The following is a 14007-nucleotide window of genomic DNA, read 5'->3' on the forward strand; positions in this document are numbered from 1 at the left end:
TTTTTGAAAACTCTGTCAAACCATAACAATTAGTGTTTTTAATAAAACATAATAGTTAAAACAAAAAGAGGAGAACAATTCACCATATGATATGTTCCATAACATTTACGCTTGAGCTGTGCCACATTGACCAGTGATCCAAACTAAGTCATGCTTTGTGTTTTCCCAAGAAAAAGAGATCTCTGAGGAAGAGAACGTTCATAGCCTGCATGTTGCTTCCACCCCCACCCTTCGTCTTCACAACAAGTCATGCTGGCTATTGAATAATACAAGAAAAATAATACAAGTGACCTACTTTAGGGGAACAAATGAAAGAAAAATGAAAAACAGGATACATGACAACAGTATGGAAACCATGGAAACCCTATGAGATACGACTGAGGTGCTTACTTTATTTTGGCCACAATGGTCGTCAATCTGAGCCTTCAGCTCAGAGATTTCTCTCTCTAGCAGACTGATTACTTCTTCATAGTCCATTTCCATTCCGCAAGCTTGCTTTTGTGCAGCTTCTGCAAGATGGATTCTGCTTCGCAAGGTTCTCGTCTCTTCCACAGATGCCTTTGCTTCCTACAGAAAACCAAATTCTGTTTTAAAGAGATATGGCCCAATAAAATCAAACGTGCTGCCCAACAGAACCAATTTCTTTTTAAAAACCGTTAATTCAGCTTCTGAATGTGTCAAAAACAGAAACAGTATTTCTATTTTATCATTTAGGAAATGTTATAGAAGAAAGGTGTTTGGTTGCTGTCGTTGCTTTTAGTATTGCCTACCCTATGAGTGATCCTGAGGAGAAAAGTTGCAAATATTTGCATAGTTTTGCCCTGACTGTCTCCAATCAAACTAACAGATATTGGAGATCCTGAAGAAACTGTGGAGACCCCATACTGAGCTCTGAGCCATAACTGAGCGTCAACTCCCAAAAATTCTGTAATCCTAATCCTAACTATCATTCAGTAACAAGTGTCTTAATTTGATACCTGAAATATCAAAGGCCAAATGTTCAATCAGGACAATTTAATACAAGCTTAGGGAGAGGACACAGCACAGAAGAGAAAAAAAGCTGCAATATGTCAGCTCAGACCAGGGGATAGCAACCTAGTATCCACCAGATGTTTATGGATACAGCATCCAGATTCCCACAATCTTCGGCTAGAAGCCATGCTGGCTAGGGCTTATAGATGTTAACATGTAAAATAACTGCTGGACATGCAGTTGCTCAGCTAGACCTGAGACATAGGCCAGTGCACAGAGCTGAAAATGTACTTTACAAGCCAAAACAACTGGAGAATAGAAGAATGAAACAGCACATGACATATCCACAATTCCAATCACTGAAGAAAAGGATCCCAGAAGGGGGATGCAGTAATTTGGTGTTTACCTCTTGAGTTCATAGGATTCTGAACATCTGGCACATGTGCCCTTCTGGACCACAGCAGACGTTATTGTTGGTTGTTTTTTTTTTTTTTAAATAAATGTGAGCGATCTAAATTTGTGTGTTTTGAGTCATGAATACTGGGAAAGGTTCTAAACAGGTTTAGATATGTGAAGGATCATGAAAAAAATTGAGCCCCACACCCCCAAAGGTGTTTTTTCTCAGAAAAATTGAAAACTGAAAACCCAACAGGTTCCTTGTAGTTCAGGTATTGCTTAGAGTTTAGAACCTGGTAACTCCATTTGTAACAAATAATGATAATAATAATAATAATAATAATAATAATAATAATAATTCAGTTTGCAATTTTCTGGGAAAAAACACTGTACTTTAAATATATCAAACATGATAATTTTATGCCAAACCATACACACATAGTGGCTCAGATTATATATTGTCACACTTAACTACAATGATGGAGTTCAGTCACTGCAGTTACATCTCAAGCCACCCCCGCCTCCAAAGCATACCCTGTCAACCCTGCAAAAATGAAAGCAAACAGTTTCCAAGGCATGGCAAACTGGAAAATGACTGCAGTGCTTCCCCTCCCCCCCAGTTGTAGGGCACATTGAGAACAGGCAGCTGGAGATACTTTTCAGAGTCCTATTGCAACTGGGCCAGCCAGAAAAAGCAGTAGCAGAATATGCCACAAACCATCCTGGGCATAAAATACTGTTTGAAAACACTGACGTTCTGGACCATGCCAACCACTACCATGTCAGGATGCACAGGGAAGCCACTGAAATCCACAAACATCTGGATAATTTCAACCGGAAAGAAGAAACCCTTAAAGTGAACAAAATTTGGCTACCAGTCCTGAGGAATAGCAAAATAAGGACTCAGCAAATGCAAATGTCAGGGGCTTTCCCAGCAGATAATGATCACCAATTAGCAGACATTAATCCTCGTTTGCATTAGCCTCCCAGCCTGAGGCCAGCCATCAGCACAGAACAATACACATGCAAATCACTCCTGCATTCCCAGGCTCACACAGTATACAGTGGTGCCTCGGGTTACGAAATTGATTCGTTCCGCTGTCAATTTCGTAACCCGAAAGGCTTTCGCAAGCCGAATCCCCATAGGCGCTAATGGGGAAAAGCCGCTTTTTGGTGCGAAATCGCGCCGAAAAGCACCAAAAGTTTTTTCGTATCCCGAAAAAACTTTCTTAACCCGAAACAGTTTTTTTAAATTAATTTTTTTCGTATCCTGAAAATTTCGTAACCTGGGTAATTCGTATCCCGAGGTACCACTGTATATACACCCAATTTTTCCAGGCGAAGCATTCTCTGAAGATGCCAGCCACAGATGATGGCAAAACGTCAGGAAGAAACTTTTCTGGAACATGGCCACATAGCCCGAAAAACCCACAAAAAACTATGGATGCCAGCCATGAAAGCCTCCTATTGCAACTGCCTGTCTCAATAAATCCTATGACCAGAAAGTCCTGGAGATGTCATTTCCTAGTGCATCAGTTTGCAGATCCCTAAAAGCCTTTCAGTGGAGGTGCTGCCAGACTGAAAAGGTATATTTTTGAGGTCATGTTTGGTCACAAACAACTATAAATGTGAATCCACAGCAGTTACAAGATTGTTAAATCCAGTTCACAATCTCGTAACTGCGAGCTGTTACATTTTATGTTCATAAAGTACCAAAGGGACTTTCAATCTGTAAAGATGCCAATATTGCATTTTTCCAATGCAATATTTTTCGGAGGGGGAAAAATCAATTTTTCTCTTCAAAAGACTTTTCCCATGAATTCAAAATTTCCAGGAATTTTACACCTCTGCACAGAAATCCAAAGTATTTTATTTTAAAAATATTATTTCCATTTTGTCTTCTTTTGTATTACTAGAACTATAAATCTCTCCATTGCACTGCTTGACGGCATACAATACAGCCGCTTACCTAGCTGAAGGCAAAGAGGACAAAGTCAATGACTAGGGAGGAAACCACCTAGGTTTTCAATGCCACAGTCCCTCAAGGAAAATTAAGGAATAATATAAAATGTAATAAATCAATAAAATGCTGATGTATTGAGCAGACTGAGCCACTCCTAAAAAAAAAAAAAAATACCATTTCTTATTCCAAGCTTCAGTCCCTGAAACTTCTAGAGAAAATGACCTAAGAGGAGGAAGGCATAAAGAGAGCAAAACATATGTAAGATATGGATTGACTAAAGTAATGTTTACTAGAGTCACAAGTAAGCACAAAAACCCCTGCATTATAAACCTTCAAATTAAGACAGCTACATTATTTCACAGTTACACATTGAACAGTGCAACAAAAATAGTTATGAAAAGTAGAACTCTCAAATAGTGGTAATTCCCATATAAATCCTGGAAGCACTTAGTTCTCTTTAAAGTATTCACTGTTTAAAGAATGCCTTGATTTTGAACTATTTAATATACAGTATATACTTGTTAAGAAATAATACCTCTGACCTTGATGACATGAATGGGGTGGTGCAATTTAAAAAGCCATCCCAAAAGGAAGGAGTCTAAAGGGCAGCCTTTGCCAATGTTGGAGCCTCCTCTGATCTATCCAGTCCTGTAGAGCTTTTTCTGTTGGGGTGGAAATGTGGTGATGGGGGAGCCCACTGTTTGTTTCTTTCTGGAAAGGGGGACTTTTTCCTAAAAACAGTATGAAGGAATCTATTTAGAGCAGCTCCACAGATGGACTAAACCAGAGCATCTCAAGCTATATGACATGGAGGACCAGCTATTGTTTATTTCAATGTGCTAGGCACTAGTATTATATTTAAGCCCATCGGCAACAATTCTTTTGTTCTTTCCTGGAAACTTCTCATGCACCAATAGTTGATTATTTGTGAACCAACACTGGTGACCACCATTTTGGGTGGCATAGAACTAAACAACTTTGTACCCTCTGTTGGATACAGTGGATGCACATCCTTTCAAGCTAAACTCTAGTTGTATACAAAAAGTATAACTGAACACATTTCCAACTCTCTTCTTCCTGAAGCAGCCTTTTAAAATTAGAACACATTCTCCAAAAGCACTCATTCTGATGCTTAGCCCATTGAAGTGAAAAAAATATTCACAACGAGGGGACCTTGACAACAAAATCTGGAAAACTGGCAAGGACATTGCACTCTCACTCAAAAACAGAAAAATATTTACAAAATACAGCAAATTATATGGTTGGAAGTCAATGAAGCCAATCAATGATGCCATTAACAAGATGGCTATTTTTGTTCGGTTTTGCGTGGTCTGTGAAGTCTCTAATCAAGAGGAGCTGAATTTATTAATTGCCTTCCAGCCCACTCTATTCAGAATCTCACAACTGGTAAAACAAGAGTTCTATGGGCTCTACAGACTGCAGTAAGCCTCTAAAGCAGGAGTGAGTAATTTGAAGTCCCCCAGTTGTTGTTGGACTGTAGTTCTCTATCCAGGGCTTATGTGAGATGAAGTCCAGTTCAAGGGGGGAGGGGCACATGAATTAATTAATCATTTCTGCACAATGCTGGAATCTATTCAATGGAGGCATGTATTTGTTTATTTTTGCCCATTATCACAATCTAGGCATCTCTTTGTTATGGAATGATGGTATTCTAAGCATTATATTTGTTCTTTAGAGGAAGAAAAAAATGAAGTTGCTTCACATTGAGATATGCTGCTATCAGCATCATCACCATCTGACTGAATTGTTGCTATATATATATATGTATGGTATTCACCTTGAGGAAGCAGAACTGAAGCTGAGCTTTCAAGACACTTCACTTTTTATTACAAGTACAATAATGTATACCACCTTTTTACAGCAGTCCAGTTAGGGAATGAGAATCTTAGCCAGGGAAGTGACAGTCTCTAAGACTCATTAGAAAGATGTGTGTTGTTTTAATTCAACCCTATTTTCTTTAACACTAATGACTGTTAACTCTGCTCACCCACAGCCAGCTCCAAAAATAACATATGTTCACCCTTATTATGGACATGCTGGGGATTTTGCTATTCTAAAGTCTGTTCTGAGCAAGAAAAAACTACCCATTTATCCCTAAAGGCTATCAGAGCACCAACAACAGTGGACCAACAGTTTCTGCTACTATGAGAAGCTCTTCAGTGATAGAGCAACATCTCCGTCCATGGACTTTCCTCTCTGCTTACAGAGAAAGGAAGAAATAGAGAGAGAGCAAGAAAGAAAGGAAGTAAGAAAGATCCACTTTATCCTATGGCAGGGTATAACAATATCTTATTTACCAGACCAGTGGGCCACATGCAGCCCTTTGGGGTTTGAGTGGGGTTACTGAGAATCCCACTGACCACCCAAGCCCTTGTAACCCCCCCCCACACACACACACACATTCTTCTGTAACTCTACCTCCATGTGGTTTTAGACAGCTAGGCAATTTCAAAATGCTGTTTTAGCTCCAGCTCCATCCCAAATCAGCAGACATCCACCCCAAAATGACTCCCAAAGGCAACCAGGATTGATGCAAAATTACCCAAGATGATAGGCCTGATTGCATACTTCACCCTGGAGTGGCCAAACATTACTTGGTGCAGATCCCTGAGCTCTGAGGTGTGCCCATTCTGTTCTATGATCCCAGGGACAACTCCATGTACCTGCTGGATCATAGGACTATAGTCTAAATTGCAGGCTGGCAAACATATTAAGGATTTTTTTTTAAAATGTAAAAACATTAGAAAGATTACCAAGCTTCTAGGCTTTCTCCCTCAATAATAAAACCCTGTTCCTAATTTTGCTTACACCCCTAGCCTGACAAAGCAGGAATGTGTATTATTATGATTAGTTAAGCTAGGCAGACAGGAGAGAAGACAAGGGAGGGACTATAGTACACATGCTTAGCACACAGTAGGGGTCAGGTTCAATTCCTGGCATTTCTAAGCCAGGCTGAAGAACAACCTTCCCTGAAATTCTGGAAAGCCACTGCCATCTAAGACAGCATCCAACATTTCTCAGGTGAAAAGGGCAAAGAAGAAAGATAAAAATTAAATGACCTTGCCACACTGTTTACACATCACAATCCTCTTCCTACACATATCATCTTCCTGTGTGACTGCTAAATTATTCAGCACAGACCTCCAGACGGAGCATTACTGAGAGTGTTTTTTCGAACAAGAAATGTGCTATCTTAATGAGACTGTAAACATGTCCTAAAAATGTGACATGTAATATCCACACTTCCTTGAAGGTAGAGCTCAATTATGCTTATTTACCTGGAGAGAAGAGTGAAAAATTGCATCTAAAAATCATACTAGTATTGGGTCTTAAAAACCATCTTGATGCTATATTAAATAACAAACATGCAGTTTGCCTAAGAATAAAGGCTAATGTCTGTTTGAATGTATCTATCTCTAAACCTGCCCAAAGAAACTGAAGCCTTTCCAGATGGAGCAGATGTTGCAATGAAACATCTCTTTTTTACTTCTACCACCAGATGGGCTACACTATGGATACCTCACCTGTTTTAGAAGCTGCATTGTGTTTCTCTATTTCTACCTGCTTCGAATTGTGAATTTGCCTTTTCCTCCCCTTCAAGAAAGCTGGCACCCCCAGCTGTGGATGCAAACTGTATCTGTACCACTTGATGGTAGCTTTTCAGCTTTAAGGATAGGTTCTAGTACTCTACTGCTGTGATTGGGATCTGTATTCTTCTTGTCTGTTGTCAGATCTCCATCAGAATTCCAGTCCTCACTGAGGCAGCAAAGCTATGCCTTGCCCCTTAAATACTGCTGTAGAGCTAAACACCCCAGGAGTAGGCAGGGGGTGATTTTGCTCACAAGTATTTACCCAAATTCATTCTTAAGTACTGCTTTATTTTTGTTTGTTTAATTGTCAGCAAAAAAAGAATTCAAAGATATAGTATGTAGAGAGATCTTGTAGCACCTTTGAGACTAACTGAAACAATGAAGTTGTCAGCATGAGGTTTCATAGACTTACATCTATAAAAGCTCATGCTGCCAACTTCTTTCTTTCAATTAGTCTCACAGTAAAAAAGAAGGGAGAGTCTTATGTATCATTTTCTACTGGAAATGCAGCATACACGTACATAACACTTTCATAAACAAAGATCCATGGGTATATAAGAAAGAAAACACACACACTGTAATGATGGAAAGTGAGGTGTATTTTATTATTACCAGAGTATTATGTCCATACCACACAATATCAGGTTATTACATCAGAGTATGTCTGCTGCCTGGTCTGGGGAGAAAAAAATTCTGTTCTCATGGGGTAAGAATCCCTTTCATGCCCCTCTTTATATATTACAATATAATTCTCTCCCCAACCCAACTCTGTACCTAGGTATTAATTGTATTTCTTAGTGGTTTGAATGTTGGACTACAACTCTGGGTGACCTTTGGCAAGTCACATGCTCTCAGCCTCAGGGGAAGCCAATGGCAAACCTCCTCTGAACAAATCTTGCCAAGAAATCCCCATGATGGAGTTGTCTTAGGATCACAATAAGTTGGAAATGACTAGAAACTACACAACAATAACATAAATTCTAAAGAGCTTTCATATAGCTTTAGGAAATTAGGATGTAAAAAGCACCTCAGGTGTTTTAGTTGATGTTAATATGTACAGAAAATCCCATTTAGGTCTCTTCAGAAGTCCCATTGAGCTCAGTGGTGTTTCAACTCAGGTAAATGGGAACAAAAGTGCAGCCTGAAAATCTGAACCTATTCATGAAGACAAAACCTCCATTTTTTCCACCTTAAAGATGCCTAGTGGCTGGTTCCCTTGCACAAATTGATAAGTGTTTCTGAAAGCTCTCTCTTATGCCTTTAGCCTCCAGGTAACATTTTCAGATGGTAGAAATTTTAAAATATTTTCTGTTTACTAAAAAGGAACAAAAGGTTACAGTGGGCCAAATGTAATGGTCCATGCCTTTTAATGACCTGGCTTAAACAAGTCTCTGTTAAACACACACACACACTTTACAAGTTTCTATTTGCACAGTTTTAAAAAATGTTTAATATATAGCAGACATCGTAAATCTGTAGTTACTGTACCTATATTATAATAGCACTGAATTTATTCCACAGACATTTTTGAATCTTTTTCAAGTGCAGGGTCTGGTTAAGGCAGGTTAAGCCGTTGGCTAATTACCATGTTTCATGACTATTTCAGGTCATCACAAAGTTGAACTTTCAATTACAGAGAAAATACTTTAAAAAAAGGGGTGGTGGTAAAAGGTTAAAGCAAATGGAAGATGAAAGGTAGTCACTGTAGCATTAAGAATGGCCTGCTTAAAAACTGACACTGAATGGGGAAAATACAGAATAAACTACTGCTGATACAAAGTACTGGTTTGTTGGAACTATTATGTATCACTTCAACTTGTTAATTGTCATGAAGCTGGCTTTGACTTATGGCAGCCCTATGAATGAGAGACCTCCAAGAGTCACAGGCTTGCTTAGGTTTTGCAAACTCAGGGCTGTGGCCTCCTTTATTAAGCCAATCCCCGTAATCATGTCTTCCTCTATTCCTGCTGCCTTCCACTTTGCTGACTATTGGCCCGATGCAGATTAGGAGAAACGGGCGGATCACTGCCATAGCAACCACACTACCATGACAACGATCCGCTCTGAAATGGAGCTCATTTCCCACAATGCCGGCAAGGTGCCATTTGCGCCCTCGGGCATCACGGTGACGTGTCTTGTGCACCATCTGGATCTCAAGATGGCACCGCCCATACGTACTAGGGTTCGAGAGCGTGCGGTTGCTGCACGCTCCTGAACCCTAGTATTATCATATTTTCTAATGAAATGGAAAAAGGGGGAAATCACAAAAAAGGAATTCAAAGAAATAACAGGTATTTGTAGGGGTAAAGTCAGAAAAGCTAAAGCGCAGAATGAACTCAGGCTTGTTAGAGAGGTTAAAAAGAATAAAAAGGGCTTTTTTTGATATGTCCGCAGTAAAAGGAAGAAGAAGGAAATGGTAGGGCCATTGCATGCAGAAGATGGCAAAATGCTAACAGGGGACAGAGAAAAGGCAGAATTACTCAACACCTTCTTATCTTCAGTCTTCTAAGAAAAGGAAAGGGGTGCTCAACCTGAGGATAATGGAGCAGAGGACAGATTAGGGGAATTTCAGTACAGAATAAGTAAAGAGATAGAGGAATACCTTGTTAATCTAAATGAATTTAAGTCTCCAGGACATGATGAACTACACCCAAGGGTACTAAAAGATCTTGGAAATGTAATATTGGAGCCATTGGCAATAATCTTTGAAAACCCCTGGAAAACAGGAGAAATCCCAGCAGACTGGAGGAGGGCAAACGTCGTCCCCATCTTCAAAAAGGGGAAAAAAGAGGATCCCAACAATTATCGTCCAGTTAGTCTGACATCAATACCAGGAAAGATTCTGGAGCAGATCATTAAACAGAGAGTCTGTGAACATCTAGAAGGCAATGCCATAATCACAAAAAGTCAACATGGGTTTCAGAGAAAGAAGTCATGCCAGACAAATCTGATCTCTTTCTTTGATAAAATTACCAGCTTGGTAGATGAAGGGAATGCTGTGGATATAGTATATCTTGATTTCAGTAAAGCCTTTGACAAGGTTTCCCATGACATTCTTGCAAACAAGCTTGTAAAATGTAGGCTAGACAAAGTAACTGTTAAATGGATCTGTAATTGGTTGACCCAAAGGGTACTCAACAATGTCACCTTTTCATCCTGGGGAGACATGACCAGTGGGGTCCCACAGGGCTCTGTCCTGGGCCCAGTGTTATTCAACATCTTTATCAATGACCTGGATGACAGAATTGGGAGCATACTTACCAAATTTGCAGATGACACCAAATTAGGAGGAATAGCTAATACCCCAGAGGACAGGATCAACATTCAAAATGACCTGAATAAACTAGAAAGCTGGGCCAAAGCTAACAAAATGAAATTCAACACAGAGAAATGTAAGGTACTGCACTTAGGGAAGAAAAATAAAATGCACAGATATAGGATGGGGAACACCTGGCTGCATGAGACTACATGTGAAAGGGATCTGGGAGTCCAAGCAGACCACAAGTTGAACATGAATGAACAGTGCAATGCTGCAGCTAAAAAGGCCAATGCAATTTTAGGCTGCATCAATAAAAGTATAGATCCAGAGAAGTAATAGTGCCACTGTATTCTGCTCTGGTCAGGCCCCACCTGGAATATTGTGTCCAGTTCTGGGCACCACAATTTAAAAAGGATGTGGAGAAACTGGAGCGTGTCCAAAGGAGGGCGACTAAAATGGTGAAAGGTCTGGAAACCATGTCCTATGAGGAACGACTCAGGGAGCTGGGGATGTTTAGTCTGGAGAAGAGAAGGTTAAGAGGTGATATGATAGCCCTGTTTAGATATTTGAAAGGATGTCATATTGAGGAGGGAGCAAGCTTGTTTTCTGCTGCTCCAGAGAACAGGACCCGGAGCAATGGATGCAAGCTCCAGGAAAAGAGACTTCACCTCAACATTTGGAAGAACTTTCTGACAGTAAGGGCTGTTCAACAGTGGAACACACTCCCTCAGAGTGTAGTGGAGTCTCCTTCCTTGGAGGTCTTTAAACAGAGGCTAGATGGCCATCTGTCGGGGATGCTTTGATTTGGATTTCCTGCATGGCAGGGGGTTGGAGTGGATGGCCCGTGCGGTCTCTTCCAATTCTATGGTTCTATGAGTCATGTTGTCTCATGATATCACTCACCAATTTATTGCAGCACTTAAAATATATACCTACTATGCAGAACACCTAAATAAAGTTCAGGTTTATTGAGGATTCATTAATAATTTTTTTAAAAAGAGGGTAAATTTCTTATACAAAATCTGGAAAGATGAACACCTTTTATTCTGAGATAGGTTTTGCAATCTTAGGTTTTTGTAACTAAAGTTATTGCTCAATGTGAACATATCAAGCTAACGTAAACTGAGACACACCATTGGTCTGTCTCCCTCAGCACAACAACCAATATCTCTCTGAGGTTGATGCCACACTGCAGAATTAATGCAACTTCATACCACTTTAATATCCTATGGAATCTTGGGATCTGTAGTTTTGTAGGGCACCAGAGCTCTCTGAGAGAGAAGGCAAAATATTTTACAAAACCACAAATCACAGAATTCCACAGCATTAATCCATGGCAATTAAAGTGGTGCCAAACTGCATTAATGCTGCAGTGTAAATCCAGCCTTAGATCACAAAAAGAGGCTGTTCCAAACTTCAGTCACTTGAAAAATTGCTTCTTTCATTAGAAACAAGTTGAAGTGTCCCCAGTACTGCCAGGCTTTGTATCTAAATCATTAAAAGAGATCTATGGGACTTCCCGTTGTCTTCCTCCAATCAGGCTTTACCTCCCGAAGCCCCACCTTTGGAATTCAGACTTTTTGATTAGGCTCTGTCACTTAGATGACAACCAAAAATGCTCTGTCAAAATTTAAGGTGTCAATCATGATTTCTGATGAGTTATGTTTGACCTACCTTTTTGGTTCCCAATCAAACCCTGCCAACCTTTCCAACTGTCAATCTTTATAACTGATTAATTAGCAAGCCACAATCCTGCTTATTCAGCACAGCGGAGAAACCAAGGCATGCACTTTTGAAACAGTTTATAAGGCCTTGGGGTACTACTGCAGTATGGAAAGGAAAAGAAATGATTGAAGATTCAAGCTTCCTTCAGATCTGGTATGGCCTTTGGCAGTGGTGTGTATGTCAGGTCAGATCTGCAACCCCTGAACACATGTGGTAATAATCGCTACCTCTCCTCTTTCTCCTTCACAGGATATGAGAGTGAACCGTTCTGGGAGTCTTGCCATTTCATGATACTTAACCTCTTGATGTCCGCATATTAAGGATATTATTATTATTATTATTATTATTATTATTATTATTATTTTAATAATGAATTGACAGTCCTTTTTTTACTGCATTTCCTTCTGCATCTCAAATGCAACTTGGATGATAATTAAAAATGCTGTCAAATGTTGAGATGTTTCACACAGTATCACAATATAGCCACAGAAAGGCAGACACAAACACATGCATTCTCCTTTTTATTACAGACGTCTGGTACCCAAAGAGTATCCTCTACCACTGAGCAATACCCATTCCAATAAGTTTAGAATTTTGAAAATGTAAAACCTCCTCCATGACCTACAAATTAAGGCTGTAGTAAGATTCAAACTATTTAGCCCAAACTACTCTTCTTACTTCTTCACTGGAACTGCTACTGCCACATGACCAGCAATGCATAAAAAAGTGATAATACTGAGCACCAAGAATGATAAACCTCATGATCTAAGTGAGATTCTTTTTTTAGTATAATCCCCCTGGGAACATGTCCATTTCCAGTTTATGACATTTATCTCCCCTTAAGGAGAAATCTGCTGCCATTTGCATTCTACCACCCTTCATTCTTACAAATGTAATGCCTATAGCTCCTGCAACTGTTGAAGTTGCAAGAGATGTTGCAGGAGAACTTGCTTAGGCAAAACCATGTCAACAGCCTATGCCAGCAACTTATACTAAAAGTCAACAGAAAAAAATCCATAGGAGAGAAAAAGAAAGAAAAAAAACCACCTTGCTATGGAAAAAAGATCTTTAACACCATGGTTTTAACACAGATTTAAGAGACATTCCACATACTTGCTTGGTAGTTTGCAGCTCTTCAGCGAGTTCCTTTCTCATGCGCTCTGACTCAGCCAATTCTTCCTATAAGTACAAAGAATGAAAAGTTAATTAAGCAGTAACTTCCAAGGCTCTTTTTTGCCCTTTGATTCAATATTAGTTTGTTTCAAGAAAATCTGATTGGCATTCTCAATTTTTGCTACAGCAGCAGCCAGCAAATGATTTGAACTGCTAAGAAAAGGAGGATTCTATTATAGTTCATTCTTGTGTTTTTATCCAAGAATACCATTTCATTGCATCTGCATCCTCCAGAAATTGGACACACTACCTCTATCCATTTATAGACATGTAGTCTTGTAGGATTTCACATAATTTTCAGTGACCTCTTTTTTTCACATTTCCTTATATTTGGTATTAGAACTACAGAACCATTATTTCTGGCTGGTGTTTGGTTGTGTGATTTGCTTCAGATTCCAAGAATGACAAAGAGAATGACAGCTAGCAAGCACAGGATAGAAAGTACTCACACAAGACACAACAGTAGAAAGAGAAAAATTAATATTGAAATATAGCAATGCTATTTTGTTCAAAGATTTCTACTTTGCATTTGGGGAAGATAATGTTTTAAATGGTGCTGATGCTCCAACAGCCAAAGAGGGATGCACTGGAAGATGAAAACCATACATTCTGAGTGTGTGCAGTGAAGTGGGGACAAGGCTTCCCATCAAAAATGTCAGCAGGACAACATTCCAGTTGAAATACTGGGTATCTACAGAATGCATATGTGTAAAGCACAGTAGGGAAGGAATAAGTACTTTTAGTAATTTAGTTCTCATTATGATAAAACTATGCAGTTTTTGAACATTATTTACAGCCTTGGACTTCTTTGTGCAAAATTGTTTTGTGCAAAAACATTTTTTGTGTGAAGCAAATATTATTTTCTCCAGGGAAAATAATATTTCTGTGTAAAAACCTTATTTTCCAGG

At 39.4% G+C, this 14007-nt stretch overlaps 1 protein-coding gene across 7 annotated transcripts in view; it reads right to left on the bottom strand.

The window, feature by feature from the left end:
* The window catches only part of STXBP4 (syntaxin binding protein 4), a 178970-nt gene that overhangs the window by 91568 nt on the left and 73395 nt on the right, over window positions 1-14007 (bottom strand). For all 7 annotated transcript variants that reach the window (XM_089478426.1, XM_089478455.1, XM_089478435.1 and 4 more), the window contains 2 exons: window positions 13040-13105; window positions 391-567 (listed from right to left, as the gene is read on the bottom strand). In XM_089478426.1, coding sequence (XP_089334552.1) covers window positions 391-567; window positions 13040-13105 — 243 coding nt within the window. The remainder of the gene's footprint in view (window positions 1-390; window positions 568-13039; window positions 13106-14007) is intronic.

The sequence above is a fragment of the Sceloporus occidentalis genome, unplaced genomic scaffold (assembly GCF_023333645.1).
Source record: "Sceloporus occidentalis isolate IW3139 unplaced genomic scaffold, rSceOcc1.0.p SCAF_1, whole genome shotgun sequence".
NCBI classification, from domain to species: domain Eukaryota; kingdom Metazoa; phylum Chordata; class Lepidosauria; order Squamata; family Phrynosomatidae; genus Sceloporus; species Sceloporus occidentalis.